This window comes from Trypanosoma brucei, chromosome 10, assembly GCF_000002445.2.
Source record: "Trypanosoma brucei brucei TREU927 chromosome 10, whole genome shotgun sequence".
Taxonomy (NCBI): Eukaryota; Euglenozoa; class Kinetoplastea; order Trypanosomatida; family Trypanosomatidae; genus Trypanosoma; species Trypanosoma brucei.
In genome coordinates this window covers 2,252,419-2,275,072 of record NC_007283.1, presented here as the reverse complement: position 1 = coordinate 2,275,072, position 22,654 = coordinate 2,252,419, and the positions used below count along the sequence as shown (strand labels likewise).

General features: G+C 44.5%; 9 protein-coding genes across 9 annotated transcripts, besides 19 other annotated features; all 9 read right to left on the bottom strand.

Annotated features, from left to right (window-relative positions):
- Positions 1-42: 42 nt before the first annotated feature.
- Positions 43-105: a microsatellite.
- Positions 106-614: 509 nt separating this feature from the next.
- Positions 615-685: a sequence feature (CT-rich).
- Positions 686-793: 108 nt separating this feature from the next.
- Positions 794-825: a microsatellite.
- A 346-nt stretch (positions 826-1,171) lies between these two features.
- Positions 1,172-1,197: a microsatellite.
- Positions 1,198-1,474: 277 nt separating this feature from the next.
- Positions 1,475-1,517: a sequence feature (T-rich).
- A 91-nt stretch (positions 1,518-1,608) lies between these two features.
- Positions 1,609-1,634: a microsatellite.
- Positions 1,635-2,153: 519 nt separating this feature from the next.
- Tb10.6k15.1070 (hypothetical protein, conserved) lies at positions 2,154-3,965 on the bottom strand (the record flags this gene model as incomplete). The annotated part of the gene is made up of 1 exon (XM_818064.1): positions 2,154-3,965. One exon carries the CDS (start codon positions 3,963-3,965, stop codon positions 2,154-2,156), a length of 1,812 nt encoding a protein of 603 aa, XP_823157.1.
- A 298-nt stretch (positions 3,966-4,263) lies between these two features.
- Positions 4,264-4,286: a microsatellite.
- Positions 4,287-4,381: 95 nt separating this feature from the next.
- Positions 4,382-4,406: a microsatellite.
- A 746-nt stretch (positions 4,407-5,152) lies between these two features.
- Positions 5,153-5,176: a sequence feature (AT_rich).
- Positions 5,177-5,277: 101 nt separating this feature from the next.
- Positions 5,278-5,304: a microsatellite.
- A 443-nt stretch (positions 5,305-5,747) lies between these two features.
- Positions 5,748-5,790: a sequence feature (GA-rich).
- A 527-nt stretch (positions 5,791-6,317) lies between these two features.
- Positions 6,318-6,352: a microsatellite.
- A 241-nt stretch (positions 6,353-6,593) lies between these two features.
- Tb10.6k15.1080 (hypothetical protein, conserved) lies at positions 6,594-7,511 on the bottom strand (the record flags this gene model as incomplete). The annotated part of the gene is made up of 1 exon (XM_818063.1): positions 6,594-7,511. One exon carries the CDS (start codon positions 7,509-7,511, stop codon positions 6,594-6,596), a length of 918 nt encoding a protein of 305 aa, XP_823156.1.
- Positions 7,512-8,106: 595 nt separating this feature from the next.
- Positions 8,107-8,155: a microsatellite.
- A 268-nt stretch (positions 8,156-8,423) lies between these two features.
- Tb10.6k15.1090 (hypothetical protein, conserved) lies at positions 8,424-9,473 on the bottom strand (the record flags this gene model as incomplete). The annotated part of the gene is made up of 1 exon (XM_818062.1): positions 8,424-9,473. The coding sequence occupies one exon, from the start codon at positions 9,471-9,473 to the stop codon at positions 8,424-8,426; it is 1,050 nt and encodes a 349-aa protein (XP_823155.1).
- Positions 9,474-10,151: 678 nt separating this feature from the next.
- Positions 10,152-10,173: a microsatellite.
- Positions 10,174-10,373: 200 nt separating this feature from the next.
- Positions 10,374-10,399: a microsatellite.
- Positions 10,400-10,524: 125 nt separating this feature from the next.
- On the bottom strand, positions 10,525-11,448 carry Tb10.6k15.1100 (adiponectin receptor protein 1; the record flags this gene model as incomplete). Its single annotated transcript, XM_818061.1, has 1 exon — positions 10,525-11,448. The coding sequence occupies one exon, from the start codon at positions 11,446-11,448 to the stop codon at positions 10,525-10,527; it is 924 nt and encodes a 307-aa protein (XP_823154.1).
- A 524-nt stretch (positions 11,449-11,972) lies between these two features.
- On the bottom strand, positions 11,973-13,055 carry Tb10.6k15.1110 (hypothetical protein, conserved; the record flags this gene model as incomplete). Its single annotated transcript, XM_818060.1, has 1 exon — positions 11,973-13,055. One exon carries the CDS (start codon positions 13,053-13,055, stop codon positions 11,973-11,975), a length of 1,083 nt encoding a protein of 360 aa, XP_823153.1.
- A 418-nt stretch (positions 13,056-13,473) lies between these two features.
- Tb10.6k15.1120 (hypothetical protein, conserved) lies at positions 13,474-16,347 on the bottom strand (the record flags this gene model as incomplete). The annotated part of the gene is made up of 1 exon (XM_818059.1): positions 13,474-16,347. The coding sequence occupies one exon, from the start codon at positions 16,345-16,347 to the stop codon at positions 13,474-13,476; it is 2,874 nt and encodes a 957-aa protein (XP_823152.1).
- A 230-nt stretch (positions 16,348-16,577) lies between these two features.
- Positions 16,578-16,606: a sequence feature (AT_rich).
- Positions 16,607-17,080: 474 nt separating this feature from the next.
- Positions 17,081-17,102: a microsatellite.
- A 389-nt stretch (positions 17,103-17,491) lies between these two features.
- Tb10.6k15.1130 (hypothetical protein, conserved) lies at positions 17,492-18,190 on the bottom strand (the record flags this gene model as incomplete). The annotated part of the gene is made up of 1 exon (XM_818058.1): positions 17,492-18,190. The coding sequence occupies one exon, from the start codon at positions 18,188-18,190 to the stop codon at positions 17,492-17,494; it is 699 nt and encodes a 232-aa protein (XP_823151.1).
- Positions 18,191-19,021: 831 nt separating this feature from the next.
- Tb10.6k15.1140 (hypothetical protein, conserved) lies at positions 19,022-19,996 on the bottom strand (the record flags this gene model as incomplete). Its single annotated transcript, XM_818057.1, has 1 exon — positions 19,022-19,996. The coding sequence occupies one exon, from the start codon at positions 19,994-19,996 to the stop codon at positions 19,022-19,024; it is 975 nt and encodes a 324-aa protein (XP_823150.1).
- A 28-nt stretch (positions 19,997-20,024) lies between these two features.
- Positions 20,025-20,046: a sequence feature (AT_rich).
- A 975-nt stretch (positions 20,047-21,021) lies between these two features.
- Positions 21,022-21,831, bottom strand: Tb10.6k15.1160 (G-actin binding protein, putative; the record flags this gene model as incomplete). The annotated part of the gene is made up of 1 exon (XM_818056.1): positions 21,022-21,831. The coding sequence occupies one exon, from the start codon at positions 21,829-21,831 to the stop codon at positions 21,022-21,024; it is 810 nt and encodes a 269-aa protein (XP_823149.1).
- Positions 21,785-21,829: a microsatellite.
- Positions 21,832-22,654: the final 823 nt, after the last annotated feature.

The following is a 22,654-nucleotide window of genomic DNA, read 5'->3' as shown; positions in this document are numbered from 1 at the left end:
CATTAAAATACGCAAAAGGGAATAAAAAAGAAAGATGAGCTGAAAAATAGTAATAGTAATAATATAGTAATGACCGTGATGATGCTGATGATTATGATAACAGTAGCGGGAATGTTTAAAGGGGGGGAAAAAAAATACACGAAGGAGATGAAGGGGGAAAAGGAAGGTGGCGATGAAGTGTATTTGAACCGGACAATGTGGAGTGCGGAGGGGAAAAAGATGAAGACGCCTCAATGGTATTGACAAAAAAAAAAAAGAGAAAAAGGGGGGCTTACATAATTCCCATAAAACCATCTCCTACATCAAAGTAAACACGAGCGACAAACACATAAGAAACAAAACAAAACGGAAGAAAAACACACAAAAATCCAAAAATTTGTGTACTATACACTACTCGCTTTCATCGTACGGTGTTCCTCCACTTCAGTGCGGTGGGCGAGGATAAATATACGAGCCAATACATGCGCCCACAAAACGAGGAAAATTAATATTAAATAACCCAAACTAACGAAACACCGTTAGGTGTTAAATGGGTAAAAAAAAAAAAAGAGTACGAAGTGATAACCGTAGTAAGTGTAACGGATTAAAAAAAGAAAGGTTACAACAACAACAACGAAGGGAAAGGAGGGAGGGGGGGGGGGGAGAAACAAAAAGAAAGAAGAGACACGAAGACAAGAAAAAAAAATTGAATGAGGTTCTAAGCTGCTTATGCAAGCTTCCTTCCTCCATCATATTCTTCTCCCCCTCCTTTTGTGTCTTTCCCATTTAACCCTCTCCACTATTCTCTAAATAATTTATTTTTTGTTTTTTTCTTCTTTTTTTTTTAAAAAAAAAAGATTCCCCAAAAAACCTCCGATGCCGTTTTCACATTTCCACTTATTTTCCGTCCTTCCCTTCCCGCCACTTTTTTTTTGTTTCTACCTACATACATTCCTTTGTTGCTTTTCTTTTTAATTCTTAAAGTGATTTGAATATTAAGAAAAAAGTGGAAACAAAATTATGTGTTATCGTTGTTGTCTTTATTTCCTCCTTTTTGATTTTTTTTTCTCCTTCTCCCTCTTGACTTTAATTTCATACGCTCATTTCCCTTTCATTTGATTTTGTTATCCTTCATCCTCTCTTGCATGTCCTGCTTTTTTTTCTTTTCCAAACGTAGACGGTCTGTGTTCCTTATATAAATATATATATATATATATACACGCAGCGACCTTTTCTTCTTTCCAATACCTCTCCGATTCACTTTTTCATCTCTTTAAATATTTAACAAAACATTTAGTGGTTTCTTTTTTTTTTTCTTTCCTTTGTTTTGTTTCACCAACATTATTATCCACGAGTTTGTTGGTGAAACGAACTTCCACAGAGCCACCACGTTTAAAACAACGCGACCAATAATTATAACAACAAAACAAAAATAAACAATCAGAAGGGGAGTGACAAACAAAACGTAAAGAGGGGGAAACCAAAATATTTTTTTAAAAATAAAAAGTAAAGAAAAAAAAGAAAAAAGTAAAAAAAAAGACACTGAAAATGCGAACATAAAGACACATCACAACGTCGAATTAAATCTCACAACTGTTGTTCACATTTAACTTGATTTGATATGACCTCTCTTCTCTTTTCTTTTCTTTTCTTTTTTCCCTCTTTCATTTACTTCCCTCATCTCTACACAACCTTTACTTCGTGTCCAACACTTTCCTTAACTTTCAATATATTTCCGTCAGTAACTTTATTCACTTACTCATTATATAAATTCTCAACATCACTCTGTCATTCCCATCGATTGGTAGCACGTCATAACCCAACTACATGTGGAAACACAAACACAAACACACTGCACTGATGTTTGTTACGTTCATGTCAGATATGTTTCTACTTTTTTTTTTTTAATTTTCATTTCTTTAAGACCCCTAATGTGTTGGAGTAGGTTTCATTCACATGCGAAAAATATCTCATAAACTCGTTGCCTCAATAAACCTACCTCCTCCTGTTTCTCTTCCGTATTTTCTTTATTATTGTTTTGGTAAAGGCGACTCCTTCCTTCTTGCGTTCCCCTCAACAAACAACAGAAACAACAAAAAAACGTGAACACCACCAATCATTGGAAAAAAAAAAATGCATGCCCACCTTTTCCCATGTATTCACATCCAACCACTTTACATTCTTCCCGGTACATTTTGAGGTAAATGTGGAGGAATATAAGGAGGTGGTGTGGGCATTCCCCAATTCATGGGAGGGACTCCAGTCATTCCATATAATCCATTCATACCTACTGCATTCATTAGGGGTGGCGCTCCCGGCGCAACGGGTGGAGAAAAGGGAGGCGGTACACCATAAAATGGCATGAGAGGCGTATGGTTCATTGCGGCTAATTGCGGATCGGGGTAAATGTGTGACGCGCGCATGTTGTTATGAGGCCCCCCTGCTGCTGTTGTGGATTGTCTCACAGGTGATGATGATGCCTGTCGCTGCGGTTGTGCACTCTCTGCTTCCTTTATCTTAGCTAGTGCATCGGTGTATATATCCTGGAAGGCGGCTTTAGTTATAGATCCCGTAACATCCAACCTCTCAGGAATTTCGTTGGCGAACACCACACTAACAATTGAGCCGCGGAGACTGGAGGCCAGTTGCTGCGAGAAGATGAGAACCTCGGAAGGATCAACGTGCGACCTATCGCCCTTGCAAAACACAGTTATCCGTTTGAAATCGACTTGATACTCTACACTGGTGAGAGCCAAATTGAAGTTCCGGTCCCGAACGAGCCTATTGCCGACGTCAAGAGCCTCATTCTCGCGTCGACGGGCGTAGTACAGTCTCTTTTTACCTTTATTCATTCCCCTTCGTAGTACGCGGGGGAGACGCTGCAGTACCTCCTCATTTGTTTTGGGGTTAATCGTTTCTAGAGGGGCCGATGCGTCTTCCGGCCACAGAACATGTCTCGGACACTGAGCCATTTCAGCTGGCATGTGCGATGCTTCACTCATGATATGTGTCAAATCACAAATAACCTTCCCGGTGTTCTCCCCAGAGTGACTTTCCACTGATACGAGATCTCCAATTCCAATTGTTCCCCACTGTGCTTCAGGAACGTAGTACACTCCATACAAGCTTTTAAACGCCACCAATACATGTGTCATTGCAGGCCCCTTCGATGGTTGCTCTCCCGCCTCGTTGGTGACAGCTGTGGCTTCGCCTCCAGCCTCAGTTTTCAGATATGCGGCGTCTTTACGACTCGAGAGACTGAAACAATGTTGATGACCCAATGGAGCAGTTTCGTAGATTGGTTCCGGTAGAGCATCCAGAGTACTAACGAGTGATTGACACCCAGCTGGCCGCATGGGGGAGCTATTACGCGTCGCCAACAACTCTGGAGAGCCATCTCCTTCAACTTTGCCCCACGTCGCGAGGGAGCGGACGTGCTTGCGGCATTGCTGAGTGGGAGAGCCGTGATAAAAATCCATGGAAGAGTGTGGCAGACGGAGGAGATCCTTTGACTGATCACCCAAGAAGGCATTTTCTGGAAAAACATCTTTCCACGCCTGGGAGTCCCATGATATACGCTCATAGCTGCTCATACGCGAGTGTGCTGGTGAATGTACATTGTAGGTGAGATGTGAAAAACTTCCCTGAGACCTGTTTGGATGACTGCGATATCGAGGAATGACATCAATATCAGGTACCACATCCGGCTCAGCAGCACCCTCACCCTCCTCCTTCTCTTGGTCACCTTTTTCTCCATTACCAACGGGAGACATTGCGGATGAGCGAGTGGGAGAATAATATGGACTCCGCACCGATCCTCGTATTCCCCGTGTCGATATCCGGCGCCGGGCAAATTCACACCCATCTTTTGCGGTTACAGAAGCAGGGCTATGTACATTACTTTCAGCATTTACTTCACCAGAAGCCCGGTTATCACCAGATTGCTCAACTATAGCCTCCATTCCCTTATGAATTTCGTGTTCCATCCTGAGCTCGCTGCAACTTCCCGTGACGATCGAACAAGCACCAAAAGAAATAAAAAGAACCCTACTCTCTCTCTCTCTTTCTCCCTCCTAGAGAGCAGTGTGGCTCTTATTTATTTATTTATTTTCCTAATGTATAAGGGGAACGACAAGTAGTGATCACTTCGATACGGAGGAGAAACAACAAACAAAACGCGTTAAAATCTCTTTTCTTTTCTCTTCTCTCCGTCTTCGTTTTCTGTTTACTCGACAAATCGACCAAACAAAAAAATCAACCACAGTCCAATCAGTGACTCCGTATTATATATATATATATATATATATTTCTCCTCTCTCTTTTTGTTTTTCCTCTTTCCACACTCGCTCAATTTAATCCCTTGGGATTTGCCACTCGTACGACTTTATGAGTGCAAAAAGAAAACAACAACAACAACAACAAAAACAGTCGAACACAAAAGACCAAAAAGGAATGAATGAATGAACAGAAGTAATGAAAATCTACACTAAAACTAAACAAAATTCAGAAACGAACACACACAAATAATGGCCAACTCAGTTGTTCAACTCTGAGGGAAGGTGAACTTCCCAAGCAGCACAACCAGAAGATAATTAAAAATGTAACAACTAAATTCAGAATAAAAAAAAAAAGAAACCAACACCAACCAAACGACGACAGAACCAGTCCTTGTTTTTTCCCCCTTGTGTGTGTGTGTGTATTATTATTATTATTTTTCTTTTTTTGCCTCTTTTCGTTTCGTTTAGTTCCTCGTTCCCTTTTCTTTCAGTTGATCCTTTTATCAAACCACGCGGAAGACGAAACACAACAAAACAAAAAAAAATTAATGTGACTGCGCAATCAAAGACTTACAAAAATACGCAGTTCAATCCTTTCAAAAAACAAACTTACAAGCCTGCAGTTTCAAGCGATGCAAATTATATAGGAAAGACACGCACAAACACACAAACACAAAAAGGAGGAAAAAAAAACAAAAAACACAATAGAAGGAATGGAAGTTGAGACAATGATGAAGAGCTCTGCTTCACGCTTGGAGACCCTCTGCTCTTCACCACGTATGAGGAAAAGAGATATAAATACAAAATACAACACCTTTTCCTGTTACTTCCTCTATTTACTTAAAAATATTTATTTGGTATGGGCGTACGTGCAACCTTCTCACTTTCACTTTCGCTTTTTATTTATTTATTTATATTTTCCGGCTCAACGGCAAAGTAAATCTCGATTGAACGTGTAACTGAAAGTTACAGTACCTCTGCACCTCTTTTCTCTCTTAAATATATTTATTTGTTTGTTTGGATATATATATATATATATATATATATACCTTTTCAAACCAAAATTAGAGTTCGAAGTCGAAGCGGAATTGGAAAAATAAATGGAGTGGATTGAAAAGAGGAGCGAATGACAATTATAATTAGTAACAGTAAATGACACAATGAAAAGTGTAAGAGTAAGAAGAAGAAAAAGGCGGGAGGCGAGAAAAGAAAGGAATAAACAAAGTAACCGAAGTAAACAAAGAAACCAAAAGGACGTGAACCCGTCAAATGACAACTAACCCGTAAAAATGTGGAAAAGAAGAGGCTGCGCTGGAGTTTTTTTTTCCCCTTTCCTCTTTTACTTTTCCTCTAAGTAAAAAAAAAAACAAACACAAACACCCAAACACCCAAACACGCGAGCGCCCCGACTTTACCAATAAGGTATGAATCTACCCGTACGGTGTTTATTCTTCCTTTTTGTTTGATCTCCGCCTTCACGTCACTTTTTGTTTTCTTTCTTTCTTCCTTTTTCTTTTATTTCTTTCCTCTCTTTTCTTTTACGTCCAGACACACACACACAAAAAAAAAAACAAACTAACCTTCACTGAGATTGGGTGGTTTCCCCCCGAGGCGAGTAAGACTCTCTTCCTTGAACCAAATATATATATATATATATGTGTGAAGTCGCGGTTATTTCCCTGCACAAGTTATTTTTCTACTGTTCTTCCTATGTTTGTTCTCTTTTTTCCTTGTATAAATGTAATTATATTTCCTCCTTTTTTTTTTTGAAAATAAACTGTTTGATGTATTTGTCTTGTCCGTCACTTGCACTTAGTGCTTATTCCCTTGGTTTTGTTTTCTGTTTGTTTCGGCTCCACTTGAATATGTGTTCGCTTGAAACGCTAATGCTAAAGTACAAATAAACATTTGTATTTGCGATGAATATAAATTAGTGGGGGAGTCAAAAGAACGAAAATAAAAAAAAGAAAAGAAAAGCAGTAAAATGCAGCAATTCAAACATGCGGAAGAAGACACGGAAGCAATATGCACAAGCAGTAAGTGACTTATAAATTCGACTGGAACAACAACAACAATAATAATCATAAAAATAATAAACCAATGACTTCACAATGGATGAAACAATACATAATAATATGTTCTCATACATGTAAATAAACTAAAAAGAAAAGAGAAAAAAACAGCTGAAGGAATTAAAAAAAAAAAGAAATATGAACACAACATGCGTTACGTCACCCCTGTGAAGAACAGAATTCCACCGCACCCCATAGCGGTAGCTTACAAATGTATAACTCAATAGATTCCCCACTTCATTTGTTTATTTTTTTGCGCATGTGATTAAAGTTCCCCAATGAACTCGCCATCCATCGCCTCATCAACGGCCTTTTCGTGGCGCTGCCACTTCACACACGCCGTCACTTTTCGCTGCGCAGCCGCTTCCCGCAGTTTTCGACTCCACTCCGCCTGACCGTCACGACGCCGTTGCCAAACACGTTTCGAAGGAAAATAACGTTGCGCCTTAAATTCCTCCATTAGACTCGCACGCAAGAGGCCACATGTTGTGTTCGCTACCGCTTCATGAGCTTCAGCTGAACTCATAATGGCGGAAGCCTCCGCCTCCTCAAGAGATTTCCACGCCGTGCGTATGGCACTACTGCAAGTGGGTTCCGACCGCATTGCAACGCTCCCAACCCCATTTTGTTCCTCACGGTGGCATGCGAATTCCATTTCGGATTCACTACAACCAAGACGCACAACTGTCGCCATAACAGCCAATGAAGTGGCTCCCACCGCTGCTTCTTGCTTAATTCTTTCCATACGCTCGTTTATTGCCATCACATTTCTCTTAGAAATATTAGTGAGGTGCTGCACCCGCTTGTCGATGCAACTAACGCGCGCTGACAAGTCTAACAACGCGGCAGTGGCTCTGTAGTTGAGTTGATCAAGCACATAAACGACATTACGAAGCGATGAAGTGACCTCCGCCTTACTGTGAAATTGTTGTGCGGAATCATCACTTGAATTGATTTTGCCAATACACTGTTGTGAATAACGGGAAGTTAAAGGCGTATTTTGCGGTACTGTGAGTTTAGGAGTGCGCGGTAAGTCGGATTTAGTGGCCTCAAGAGTTTGTTCAACAGTTGTCAAGAGTTGAAGCATGTGTTGTTGGCAGGCTCGCTGCTGTTCGCACAACCGCAATGCCTTTTCAACGCGATTAAGAATGTCGCATCCGTTCAAATCTTCCAATGATTTCATGCAAGTAAACGCAGGGTCCCGCCTGTTGCTGATACCTATTCACTGGGTTAACTATATATAAATGTTTATAAACCTATCTCAATCTGTACTATGAACTCACACTCTTTCCCTTTTTTGTCTTTTTTGACGTTGGGATATTTCTGTTTAAATTACGGATAGGAATTAAAAAAAAAAAATACCTTCACAACACACCTCACAAATAAATGGAGGGGATGTGGAGAAGATGGAGGGTTAAAATTGACGCCAAACAACGGCACAGCAACAAAAAAAAAAGAATTAACCATATGTTGTTATCAACTAAAGTTACCCACAAACGCACGAAATATAAACCGTCCTCTCAAGATGAAGAAACAGAAAAGAATGATGAATGCCTCGTTACCACATGTGTGAAATTATCGCGTCCCACAGACCTTAGCACAGCGGGTGAACAACAACTTATGGTAAATATATTATGTCTGAGAGATAAACCAAGAATAACCACACAAGAGTATGGGGAGAGGTGCGTGTAGAACCCATCGCGTGCCTCAGCAGATAATGAAGTGACACGGTTCCCGTTCCTTCTTCGCTTTTTTATTTTTTATTGTGTTCTTAAATGCACACGCAACCACATACACACACACACACATATATATATATATATGTACTCCCTCCACAGTTATTTTCTTTCTCTCGTCTCATTATTAAACCATGTACAGAAAAAATCTGAATCGACTACTAGGCAAATGGACACAACAACAACATTTAAAAAAAAAAACATTCACATTCCCTCACTTTAGGTGGATGTTCCCTCTCTCTTTTTTTTCTCCCTCGTCATATGCACGTATGCGCACACACACATATGCGGACGTTTGCGTTCGTGTGCAATCGCATCATTACGTAAATTCACAAATAAATACTTTTTTTTTTTCGCCGCTAGCAGTTGAGCGCCATTTTATCAAAGTTAATGTACATGGAAGCGCAATTAAAGAAGTGAACAACAGCTGCGCACAGCACAAAAACATGCCACAATTGGTGACTGGAAAGATAAATATCAAACTCGCCAGGGTACAAGGACTCAGGCACTTTCAATGCGTAAATCATAACACCCACTCCATAGAGACCCATCATAAGTAATAAACCTTGTACAACCGATGCCGTGGCGCTACTGGGAAGTGTTAAGTAAATGTGAAAAACGGGCAAGAGACCGCTTCCAACCATACAAACGTAAAAGGTGATCTTTGCGCACATGTAAGCTGGATCAGTCCACCTTCGAAAACAGGGACCCACAAGCCCACCAACACCAAACAGCGACACCATAATAAGGTAAATATATCTCAAGTGCGGTTTGCATGCAAAGCAGAAGTAACACATGGGCAGAAATGACCCAACTACAAGGAAGGTGATGCCAAAGTAATCCAATGTATGAGCAATGCGGTATATTACTGGATGGTTGTGAGGAATCAACGTATGAAAGGCCGCACTGCAGAGCATACACATGAGACAACTCACAGAATACACTGCAAATATAGAAAGTGTCGGCCAGTGGAAACCAAGCAGAGACACCGTGTCGGGGAAGGAACTGCCACCGGTTTCGCTGCCCTCCCCTGGACGGTCCGTCAACCTGGGAATCAGAACTCCGATCGAAAAAACAAAAGAGACAATGAGAAATATGACGAACCCAATAAGATGCGTCCATACGTTAAAAGTTTCATTATGCAAAGCCAAAACACTACGGAAGCACATGCCTGCACTATAATTCATGCGATAGCCGGTATGAATGTATAAATTTTCCGCAAGATGGGGTGGAACCTGATCGACAGTATACAATGGAAGATCTGGATTACTGTTGTACGGTACTGGCGCCTCAGTCGCACGCATGCTTGAGGAGGAACTGCATGTTTTCTCACTTTGATCGCCGCCATTTGTTGTGATGGTTGTTGATGCCGAGCTCACGTTTTCCCCTCGAAATCTCGATGAAATCATCTTTTAAACTTCAGAATGGATGCTTTTGCGTGTCGTAAAAGTTCTGTCGCACACGAGAATTTTTGCCTGCCCAGTCGAATGTACCGGATTCCTTATGGCCACGATACCGACGACTAAGCCTACCCAAACGAGTGAGTTTTAAACAAGTAATGAGACAAATCTTTTAACTTAGTGACAAATATAAAGGAATCAAGGCGCATACTCGAAAATTCCTACGTGGATACACGTATGTAAGCGGAAAAACACACCGTAAAACAAAAGAAAAAAAGGGAAGACAACCCCCCCTCTCCACCGCATTTAATATAACAGTGGAGCGATTGTGCCGTGATTTTGATTCCCACCACCAGACGGGAAATGAAAGGTGAAAAAAAAAAAGAAAGAGCAGGGCGGGCGCCATGTAAAATAATTGCGTGCGTACCTAAAAAATGATATGTGTTGGGTTAAGTGGGGGAAACAAGAAAGGAATGTGCGAGTGCATATTTATTTTATACCAAGAAAATAACCAATTATGTCGGTTTTTTTTCTTTTTTTATCATCGTTTCTCCGGTCCCTCTTCGTAGCACTTTTCCCCCTTTGCTTCCTCAACTTCGTCACGTGTACGCTAATATACGAGATAACTACATGCAGGCAACACAACGTGGGCACTACAGCGAGTGAAAAAGCGTAAATGGTAAGGCTTATATATATATATATATATATAACAAAAAAAATTACAACAGAAAAACATTGTGTGAAACCCGTCCTTCAGCAACCCACAATACTTCCCGAAAGAAAAAAAATCAAAATGGATATATTAAATGGTGTTTAAAAAAAAGGTGGGTGGGGAGACAACACGAACAACAGTCTATATACCGAATACGGTAGATGATATCATCAAAGCCGCATTACCTGACGTTTTTTTCTCTCTCTCTCTCTCTCTCTCTCTCGCCTGCCTCCCCACACCACCATTTCGGACCGTCACCGCTTAATTTATTCACTCTGCCTCAATCGAGCGCCATCACCTTTTAGCAGCATTTGCTTCCCCAAGTGGTACAGCATGTGTACTCAAAGTTTAACAAATGTGTCGGCTCACCAACCACTGCTGATACAGTGCTGTGCAACTGAAAAAATGAACACAGGCGGCTGCAAGTACAAAAACGTGCCATATTTGATGACTTGAAAGGTATATGTCAAACCGACCAGGGAACCAACGTTCAGGAATTCGGGATGTGTAGAAGAGGACTCCAGCACCGTAAAGTGCAAACATGAGTGCCACACCTTTGAGTGGCATCATACTTTCAGTATTGTGGGGTGTAAAGGCATAGAAATGTAGGAGGGGCACAATTCCCCCTACAGCCATGAGAATGTAAACAGTTGTGCGAATCCATCGATACTTTGCATCACGGAGACTTGGTAGAGAGGAGAAAACAACGCTTAAAGTACCAAACATGATGATGCTCACCATATAAATTGCCCGGTAATATGGCTTACAGGCGAAACCAATGTAAAGCAGGGGAATGTAACTCGCCACTATGAGGACACTAATGCCATGATAGTCCACAAGCTCCACAAACAATGAAACTGCCTCATTCTCATGGCACATGAACAGATGGTAAACTGTGCTACATAGCATACACATTAGGCAAGCAAAACTAAAGCCTCCATAAACTACACAGTGCCAAACGTACTCTCGGGCCAGCACCACGTTCGTGAAAAGTAGAATTGAAAGCAATACAAAAACAACAAACCCAAACGCATGGGTCCACACGTTCAACGACTCATTGTGAACCGCAAGGAAACTCCGCAGGCACATCATAGTGGTATACTGTGCCCTATAGCCAGTATAGATGTATGGATTGTCCTTCATGTATTCTGGCACTTTCGTTGAATGAATGTGGTACAGCGGCAGCGTCCCGCGGCCACAGCGACTGTGTTCATCAGTTGTTTCCTGCTTTTCGCACGCATGACACGGTTCACCGGTGACTGTGGATTCCATTGCACTCCTACGGTGTGTGGGTGTGTGTGTCTAGTGGGAACGGTTCCATGAGTCGACACAGACAGAAGTGAAGATATATAACGAAGGAAAAGGAAAAAAAAATCAGAAGGATGAAGTGAGGGAATAAAGTGCTAACCCCCTTGAAGGAGAGAAGTGCAGCCGACACTACGTGAAAAACAAGTAAACAGAGAGCGAAACAACGGGGGGAGGAAATGATAGAAAAGTTAGGGACGTACGGGATACGTGTACACGCACAGATGAGGGCAAACTCTCCAGTCCCAGCAAGGCGCGGACGACAGAGCGGCAGGGGAGGGGGATGTGACAGAGAACACGACCAACACGTGGGAAAGTTTGCAGACACTAAAAACAAAAAAAAAGGATCTAAACTCACATGTACCTTCTCAAGAGACACATGCCGGTAATCACCACCAGCACAGATGAAGGAGCTGACACGTCAAACAACCACGTGACATTTGCTCTCAGCAACTTTTGCCACACCCAACAGCATACCTCGTGCACGTTTCTCAAAGATCTACTAAGGCATGCTCGAATTCCAAAAGTAACTGCTGCAGTAGTCCTTGCACTTCGGAAAAAGATCCTCCTGTGTTTCTCGTTCCCTTCGTGATTGCTGCCCGAATTCCCGCGTAGTGGGTCGAACGACATTTGCTTACGCGTTGCCCAGTGCCTGGCTTCAGTGAACCAATACTCTGCCGCTGGACCATGTAATGTCCCACAACTGCCCGCATGTGGAGGTCCACTTGATGAAGACAGTTGTTAACGTTGTCATGTGCTTCTCCACTCGCCAAGCACTTCGACTTCCCCCCTTCCACTTGGCACTTGTAATAATTAAAAACACTTACTTGTTGTTCCGTCATCTCACGCATTATGTCTTCCCCTCGGATACGCTCCAGCAACTGCGTGGCCAACAAATTGGGTGGTGACGCGCAACATCTCACTTCATCAACCAGTAAAAGAACGGGCCACGGTGCCGACCTCTGCCCGGGAAGTACGGCCCACATATTTCCGTCTGTACCCGGCAGCACAGCAGTGAGGTCACCACGGTCAAACGAGTCACTTATCCCCTTAATAACATACGGGGGAATATACTGCGGGGTTCCGGCGCGGAGCTCATTGCGTTGGAGACAAACCTCCTCCGGGGTGTTCATCCGCACCTCCAACAAGACAACAATGCTCTGCACTTCCCATGAATCATGAAAGTGAGTCTCAGCACACTTGGCACTTAATTCCTTGCACATTTTCCAGTACGATGCTCTCATACTCCTATATGGCAGCGGATCCACCAGAAAAACCAAGTGCATTACCGCTTTATTCCTCTCCATCATTAGGCACCGCTCCAACTCCTGGCGAGTTGCCTGACGAGCCGCTTCGAACGCCTCTCGCCACCGACTTGGATCGAAAACGGTACTCTCTACACGGGACCCATTACTCGCACCGACGTTACACATAAAGTCATCTAATTCCACCACTGCCGTGACTATGAGGGAGAGTTCATGGGTTATGTGATCCCCCAACTGTTTAAGAGCCTTGCCTAGTGTCGTCTTCCCCGCTCCTGGCAGCCCAGTTAGTAGAACAAGACAAACTGTCATTATGGCGATTCTTCACCCCCTTTCGATGTTGCGGCACAAATCACCGCCTGTTATACCTTCCCATGCCCTTGACAAACTGAACGAAGCAGGAAGGCGTCGCTCAAAAAAAAAAAAAAAGAGAGATCAGCACATAGTTTGTGAAAAAGAAATGTGTATATCACATATGTAGAAAAAAAAATACCAAGACATTGAGTGTTACGAACGCCAATGTATCCCTTGTGCTACTTGAATTCTACCATTAGCACTGTGTCACAAAGATTGTTAGGCTAGAACATCTTTGACTTCCAACTGCCTTTTTCCCTCATCCGTCCACACACACGCACAAACTCAATCATACGGGGTATTATCAATTCCCGCAACCAACTCTTTGGCTCTCCTGCAAAAGCAAAGCACCACCAAACACTTTTGCTTCTCATGCCTAGTAGTAGAGGACCGTCCCGTGTCGCACGGAAGACACAATTTTATTCAAACACATAAGACGCGATTTCTCCTCCGGTGTTAAGGCCTTTTCATCCATCTCGTCAAGGTCACTGATCATCTTCAGTTGCTCCGACGCGAGAGATATGAGGTACACCTTCAAATCAGCGTCTTCAATTATATTTGCGCATCCAAACATGTCTGCAATCATCCTTCCACCCAATATGGCCTCCGTAGAACCTTCCTGGGCCTTCAATTGAGTCTTTTCACTAGGCAAGTGCCACGTTCCTTGGTTGCCACAAGCGCGAACGTTACGGAGTGTTTCCTGTAAAGATCGCCTCAGTACGCTCAGATGAAGTGGGGTACACTGATTCGGCAGCACGATAGGAAGGTTGGATAACACACGTTGGGTATCAAACCATACACGAGGCGAAAGAAAGGCGCTGTTCCGCTCGATTATGTCGCAGGCTGTTGAAACAACGGCTTTATGGCGCCTCTGATTTGCCTGAAATGCAGTTCTATTCGTGTACCAAAGCAAGAGCACTTGGTTGAGCAGCGGTAACAAAAGGTTAGCAATATCGCTACAAAATCTCTCATCCCCACATGATACTCGCGTGCGCCCACCACGCGGCTCTGCCAATGGTGTTTTGGTAGTGACCTGTGCTTCTTCTGTTAGACTTTTTTCGGAAGAGTAACCGCTAGGTGCCTCATCCCGTCTCCAATGCTTTTTCGCGAAGCGCAGCATCGCGGCAAGGTAACGATCCACAGGCAGGTGAGGAATGGGAGACAGCGTTGCCCGCAGTGCAAGCGACCACATTGCCTGGGCACAGAATTGCATAGAACCCGAGTCCAGGACCGGGCGACGCGCATCATACGAACGCCGTTGCAGCTGTGTCCGTGGTGCATGTTTTTCAGTCGTAATTATGGTTGCCACTGTTAACATTTGCTTGCCAAGACGTCGAGCCCCTCGAGATGAGGGAAACATTGGTGCAATCTCGCGGTACAATGTAGAACAACGATCAATCAAATGCCTACGCTGCGACCAATTCATACACTCAATAGCAACTGTTGTATCCGTCGCATGACGTAGCGCCGCAACCGCTTCAGATAGCAATTCCTCGTCCAAGACGTGAAAATGGACAGCGCGCAGAAGCAGTTCGTAGCAGTGCTGCGCACTAGTCGGTGCTATCTCTTGAGTTTTTGTCGAAACAGTGCGTAGCGATGCAAGGATACGCTCGCGCACAGAGGTGCTGTAATGCTCGTCGGACGCAAAATCAAGTAACTCCATCATATGAAGTTGAAGAGAGACTATGTTGGGATCAACGAGTGATTTTTCGTTCATTATAGTGGTGGCTAGAGCCTTCAACAATTCGCACCACTCGTCTCCCTGCGGAGAGGAGGCTTTCGGCTGAACGTCGCGAAGAAATCCAACGATGGTGGCCAAAACAACTATGCAAACGGATGTATACTCCTGAACTGACAAGACACGTATGGCATGCAAAACATTGCCCATCAAAAGAATCAAGACCCTAATGTACGACTGTTCGTTTACATTAGCCGTCTGTCGAACGTAACGCAAAAAATCAGTTGCACTGCGTAAGAAAGAAGCCCTCAAAATCTGACCGGTCGATAGCACATCCTTAAGTGAACTGAGCGTTTTGATCAGATCACTGGAGGTATTGAGAAGCTTTGTCGTCCTGGTGAGTGTCATGCGAGCATCCAAATAGTAAATAGGAGACATAGAATCTTCTAAAGCTTTGAGAACGGCTAATTGAGCCACCAAAATTTGTTCCCGCTTAACGTCATTCATATCGTTGACCTGAGCATATTGCGCAATGTCAAACAACAGCAGTTGCAGAACTCTTTCATCTATCAACGGTAGAGCTGCGGGATCCGTGACCACCCCCAACCACAACATCATCGCTTCTTCCTTGAACTCACCCCGCATTGATACCAGGAACCCGGCAATTGTGAGGGGAAACGGGCTATTTACTTCCGTAAGATTCATTTCAAGTGGATCATAATAACACACCTTTTGCGCCCACAGTCGAATCCCCAATGGCCGGAGCCGCGCGTCGGGGCAGGCAATGAGACTGGCTAAAAGATACCAGTCATCGGGCCGCATTGGTGCTTCAGGATTGCAAAATGCAGGAAGCGATGTGACGCAACGCACGACGGGATCGACAACGTCAGCTGGAAGAAATTGTAAATTTCTGTGCTGCATCCCCACAGCAGAACATCCCGCCTCAACAAAACTATCACGAAGTCGGCTCTGACGGTGTGTTGCAATGCAGCGTAAAGTTGAGACAAGGAAAAAGAGTTCAGGTCTCTCGAAGCGCTCTTGTCGGCGTTTGTGCATAGCTTTCTGGGGAAGAAGGGCAATTTCAACACCTCCATCGGGTATAAGGTCACCGTGAGCGGGCATCTGAGCAACAACACGGCGAAGCAGTTCGTTGGAAATGGCGTCATCTCTGTCAAGAACTTGCTTGGCTACTGCACCCTCCACACGCTTCGCGGCCACAGTTTTGCGAGCCATTGTCATCATGATGTTTGAATTCAATTCAGGATTGACACTCAAGGTGCAAATTACATGTCGAACGCCATCCTGTAACTCGGCATCAACACGGGACACACTAGCAAAGCAACTAAGCAAAAGCCTTTCGCATAAGCGCTGATTACCCTTAAATATCGGTAATGCGTGGGGGCAGTTGGTAATAATGTTCGTCACGTTCAGCATATCCTCACGACTTATATTAGTTTGACAAATAGCGGACAAGAACTTCAATACGAAATGCGCGTGGCCGACCATAAAGTCTGGTTGGGGAGTCTCAAAGCGTCGGACCAACACCTGCAGCAACTTCGAAGCGGATACCATTGCACCGCGTGACAAATTGCTGTCAAGCCTTCCTCCTCGACTCTGATGGATGGAGTGTGTACAGATTTAAGGCAACAACACCAAAAAAAAAAAAAGAGAACATAAGCCGGTGGAATATAAGAACAAACAAGCACACTGAAACACACAGGTGGTTCAGAGTGAATTGCAGAACTGTATGCAGTGGGGTGTCGGCGCCACATGCGACCCAACTGACATGCAAGGGAATAAACAAAAAAAAAATAACAATAAATAATAATAACAAAGAAAAGACACACACACAGAAATATATAAACGCACAACCTCCCATATATACCACACCGTAAAACCAACAATAAGCACATGCATTTTTGTATTTACTTACGCATGTGGGCATATGTATTGTGTTTGCATGCTCTGCATACAAGACGAGGAAAACATGGCAGTGACACCCGGTATAAACTCGTCACTTCTTTTTATTACAGAGGCGCCCACTCACACTAATACACACGTGCAAAACACTCTCTGATCCCTTGTTGTTGTTGTTTTGCACGCAGCAATACGATGAAAAAAAAATGCATAAATTGCAGACGCAACGCACATAAAATTTCATAATCGAGTTCCGTTAGTGCCGCAGCCGATCAGTGAACAGTTGGGCACATACGCTGCAGCCACATCTTATCCCCTTGAATCCCACCGTTACGTGAGCCAAGGGAACCAGAAGTACAGCAAAATAACAAACAATGACAATAACAACATATATATATATATATATATATCAAAACGAAAATAAAAAGAGTTCATAGGCACACAAATCTTAGCACTTACAGCACAACTTGACTACACCGAAGAGAATAACAAGCTCACAGAAAAAATAATCACACACAGCATGAGCCCCAGAGACCACAAACTCACCGCCGCAACTTGCGAGTACTCATCCCTTTCGTCTTTCCCATTAACGTTCCGCATTTCTACTGCAACCACATTGCATTTCCACCCTGCCTGTTTGTTGAATATAACTTCTTTTGGCCACCCTGCCCTATTTTGCTTCACAGGGGTTTCGTCATCTTAATTGGTGGTGAGTGGTATTAAAGCGCTTTCTACTGCCCCTCAATTGGTTATCTCAACGTTAAATACTCATCCACAGGGTGGAGAGTTGGAGCCATGCTTAAGCAATCTTCTGCTTTATAAAGAATCGTTCCAAATACTTCTCTGACCCAACGCTAGCAACAATGACAAGCAGAACGTTCAGAATTAAGAATCCCACAACGCGGTTGTACGTAGAGTTTGTAATCTCATCAAGAAGATGAAGGCGGTTCTCACTCATACGCACTTCATCTAGAGCCACTTGCACACAAATGTCCAACATGTGAAGTGAACTTTGATAGTCGGAGGCTTCTATTGGTTTGTCAGCAACTTCCACTCCCTCAACGGTCTCCGGTGACTGCGCCACATCGCGCTCGCCGATGAAACGCATGTCAAACGATAGCGGCGGGTGGTTCAACGGTGTACGCATGCAAACCCGATATGTACCCGTCTTTGTTACCTTAAAGAAGAAAGACGCTGGTTGTCCAAAGGGATCGATGCGGTCATCATGTCGTATAATGTTTCCATCAGGGCCGTAGAGGCGTGTTCGCACGTTAACGTTACGTGGCGAGAGGGCGCGATGTCGCAAGGCAACTGTTGGCGGTGTTTCCTCCACTTCCCGGTACCCCTCGTAACTCAAACACAACTCACGGCCGGGAAAGAGTTTTACGTACACGCCGTTTTGAGAACTGAGAGCGCTTTGCGGAACCAATGCAAGTCCCACAAGTGCTAGCAGCTGCAACATGGCGGGGAACCTGCAAACTACGCGGAAACTCTTCATTTCACTCAGTTTGACGTTGGTGCGAGGGAGGTGCCGAGTGTAGCCGTACTAAACAGACACACACACAGATCGAAAACGATGATATTTAAACCTTTTTATTTTTGTCAAACTTATAGAAGCTTACAATTTTTCTTCACGTCTTCTCTTTTTATTGTTGTTTCGATATCAGTAACAAAAGAGAGATCCGAGAAGGGGACCAAACGATAGAAACAACATGGAGAGACAATTGGATGCCTTAAGGACACCGCTTCGCAGAGGTGAAAGAGCACAAACATACAAAGGAGTCCACAGTTCCACATTGAATTTTTAAAGTATGTGGTGAAAAGGACACCACTTCCTCTTCTTCACCAATCAGTACTGCGCTGTGTCCCACCCACCTGCAAATAACACCCCCTCCTTACTAGTTAGAGGTAAAAGAAAAAAAAACATCTGCCTATCGTTCACGATCCCTCCGACTCACTTCTTTCACCACCTCCATGTGTGACGTCTCACCCCGAGCCCGTCTATTTTCTCCTTCTTAACCCAAATCGCACATTTTTTTTTTCACATCTCACTTTCTAGGCACAACAAAGAACAAAACGTTGACATGGCAGCAGGGGGTCGCCAAACGAGCTGATTAGCCCAACCCAACCCCTTCTAGAAGGCAATGGGTGTTTACCAATGGAAAAAAGGGGGTATAACTTCCTTTTACCAGTCCATCCACGATAAAACAGCGCTGCAGTTCGAGTGACACCCATTCGGTGAGACCCCTCCCGCTTCATACATCTTTTTCACACCTCCCCTGTTCAAAAATAGCGACGTTAGCTACGGATCGTATTGCTACTAACCAAATCACCACCACTTCGACAGCGTTTTCGATATGTACCCAAATGTTGATTCTCCTTCTTGCTCCCTCGTCCGCTGCTCGTTAACACGTGCCGACAGCGTGTCATTATTCCTGCTGCCACCTCCAAGGACAAGTGCGGACTGGTAGATGCTGTTGGCGACACTTTGCAGATAAGAGGGACGGTGCTGTGGAGAACCGCCATCGTAGTAGCTTGTATTGCTTCTATTCCCACCGCTATTTAACCCGGCACTGCCGTCAGCTCCGCCGCCAAACATCTCCTGGTTGACGACGTCATCGCGAACTACCACTGATTCGAAACCAGAGTCGGAGAGGACTTGTTGCACTACCTGTGTGGCACATGTAACGAACAGACGTGCCTGTCTGTTCTCCACAAAAATAGAGTATGACAAAACGCCGCGCGTTGTTTGAAAGATGTCTTCGATAGCCTCAATATTGTCCCCCCCATTCGGATCCAACGCGGGGATGTCAAGTAGAACAGTGTGGATAGCATCCGAGCCAACTCCCCGCAGCACCCTGCCCGCGCGCGCTCGTCGACTGGGGGAAAAACTATCATTTAAAGGATCGCTGTCAACCGCATCACTGCTACTCCCAACAGGAGTTACGCTTGTTTGGCTAGCCTTACGTGGGTCTCTGCCCTGCAAAACGGGTTCGAGACAGTTCAGAATTTGATCTGCTATTTCACGTAACTGGGGGTCGTCGTAATCGGCATCTTTGTAAACTGCGTAAACACCCGGGACGAGGCCGCGCTCCAAGCAAAGTAGTTCCACATTTTCCTCGTGTTGCGCAAGCAGCAGGAGCGCAGAGAGGGAGTAGTGACGAGTTTCTCGGTCGTTACTCCGAATAAACCGCACAAGAGTGGGAAGCGTGTTGCGGCGCGCGATGACAGGGCGGTTGCTATAATTTTTGCTCAGCATATGAAACCTCTTTGCGAGAGCCAGCTCTGTGTTGAGCGAAGTCATGTTGATTCACCTAGGTAAGCACAACACGTATATTATATATATATATATATGTATCTGCCAGTATGCGTGGACCTATTTGGTCACCTTGACGACCGTTGAAACTCCCTTACGGACTCCGTAACTCTCTCTAACTTTTTTTGCTGCGTTCTTTATCGTCACTTTGTTAATTCAGCTGCTTATGAGTGCGTCCAACGTACTCACCCCTTCTACGTTCGTTAGCGTGCCCTTTGCGATAGGAAGGACAGGCTGCACCAGCCGCGAGGGCACACATACAAGTTGGCACAGAAGGGAAGCGAAAAACAATGAGTACAAAGGAATGCAGAGGAAATTAAGAAAGATAAAACCCCAGAGAAGAGGGTGGAGGAACGGTACACACACCAAAGCACACAACTTCACTCAACGGACTGCATCTGCTCTTTCAACGAGACACAACATCAAAGGAGCATTATAAAAGAAATAAACCAGCTAGTTTGGCCACAAAGCAGTAAAAATCAACCGTTGAGAGGCGCGTATTTACAGAATGAAATCGAAACGTTTGAAGGGGAGCGGCAACGATGAACCAACGCACCCAACGCAAGAGGTTGAGCAAACACAGGGGAAGAGACGAAGGCGAAGCAAAACGAAATACCTGCGACATTCGGATGAAACGGCTCCTTCCGCCTGCCGAGAAAGCAGCAAACAAAAGTACATTCCACAACAAATTTTTACCTTCTCCCCCCTTCCACAGACATCCCTTCCGCCAAATGCGGAAGATTGTAGAGTTGATGCCGAAACCTATCTGGTGTAAGTAATAAATTTTTCCCACCTTAATCTTCCCTCTTGCTACACTCTCTACTGTCTTTTTCCTATTCTTGATCGCGCGACTTTTTCACGCCGCATCGTTTTCGTGTGGGGTTACTCTTCTCCCACCCATGCTCGTTAACAGGAACCGCCTCTACCCCGCCCTTCAGTCCCTTCCCAAATGTAAATGCGGCTGAAGTAAAAATACGCTCTTACACGCAAACTGGGATGCTATAGGAATTTCACTACGCCACCTCATTTGGCTTCGTCTCAATCTTATACTTTCCTCTATTGTCCCTCACAATACGTGAGACGAACTGCTCCGGGAGGGGTCTTTCCAAAATATCTGTTGGATCCTCCACGGTAGGGAAGTTCACATTCACAGCGCTGCTGCATGCTGTTACAATTTCAGTGTTCGGCGCCTCCTCAACATCCATGAGGAAGAGATTCACCGACGTGCTTTTCTCAACCATAGCAGTGGGGACAAAACGCCGCACCGTAACATCAACGCTGTCAGACTTGAGGACCTCCAAAGCCGAGACAACACTCTCCAGGATAACTTGCGCCTTATTGCATGACACAACGGAGACCGTGTTAACTTTCCCCTTTACCTCAACAAATGTGTTGTCACAACCGTGAATGTGCACGGCATGACGCATATTGACATCTTCCAAAGTCACCTTGCAGGGTTCCGAAGGAGTTCCTTTGTGGTGTTTAACCACCCACCGCTTGTCCCCTTCGAGTCGCGTCACGGGTTCCTCCGCTGCGGTGGTTTCCGGTTGCTTTTGCTTCTGCTGTCGCTTGGCCTCCGCCTCTGCCTTCTTTGCATCGAGGTCGGAGAAATCAACGGCACCGTGTTGAATGTTTTGTTTATATGCTTTTTGATCATCCGTCACGTGGCGGAGTCGAGAGGTAATGTTATCACCACCCTGGCGGATCTCAGCAAAGAGGGCCGATGCCGCGCCTCCAACGGTGCTTGATGAGTTGCCTTCTGTTGCCTTGGGTGGAGGTGGTGGCGGTGGCGGTGGCGGTGGTGCTGGTGGCGGCGGCGGCATTTTCCTTCCGTGCACACAAATCAGCGGGGAGGTCTCAATATCACCTCGTAGTCCGATTTGATTTTTGTTTTTGTTTTTTGTCTTTTTCAAAGACCCACTTCCCTACCGTCTCCCTTTTATTGATTCTCTATATCTCACAGGCACGGTTACACACCGGTTTAGTAAAAAAAAAAAGAAAGATAAAAAGGTATGCTTGGGTACTACAAGACCGACAGTTAGTTGATGAACGCACATGCTTTCGCACACTTATATGTATGACGATTGTTGAATTCTTTCAGTGAAGAAGAAAGTTAAAAGGTGGAACGGGAAAATTTACGCGCAAACGCTCGTTCAAATGCCTATCGAGAGAAGGGGAATGCATTGGGTGAGATCCGACCGAAGTAAAAGTGAGAAAAGGTCCCGGCCCGATACGTAGATCCGTGCACGTCAGATATAACGGTAAGTAAAGGGACATATTAAAGGCCAATTCTTAACGAGGACATCGCGGCGAGAGGTAATTCTGTACGTGCGTGTGTGTATGTATGTGATATGGAGGGTGGTACTCCACGAAGTAAATGAAAGAAAAGGAAGGGGATTTAGTTAACAACGAAAAGAAGAAGGCACATAATTCAAACCTTGCCTTCTAAACCCACCTAGTTTGCGGCGTGTGACCACAGCCTTTGGTTGGGCAGATAAGTTAAAACATAAACAGCATAAAACATAAAAGACGAAGCAATATAAAATTACCACCACCACCCACACCTAGCACGTACTCTCCTCCTTTTCTTCGAACCCTTCCTGCCGTCAGTTTTCGCAGCGGCCTCACGAGTTTTTCAAACGCATC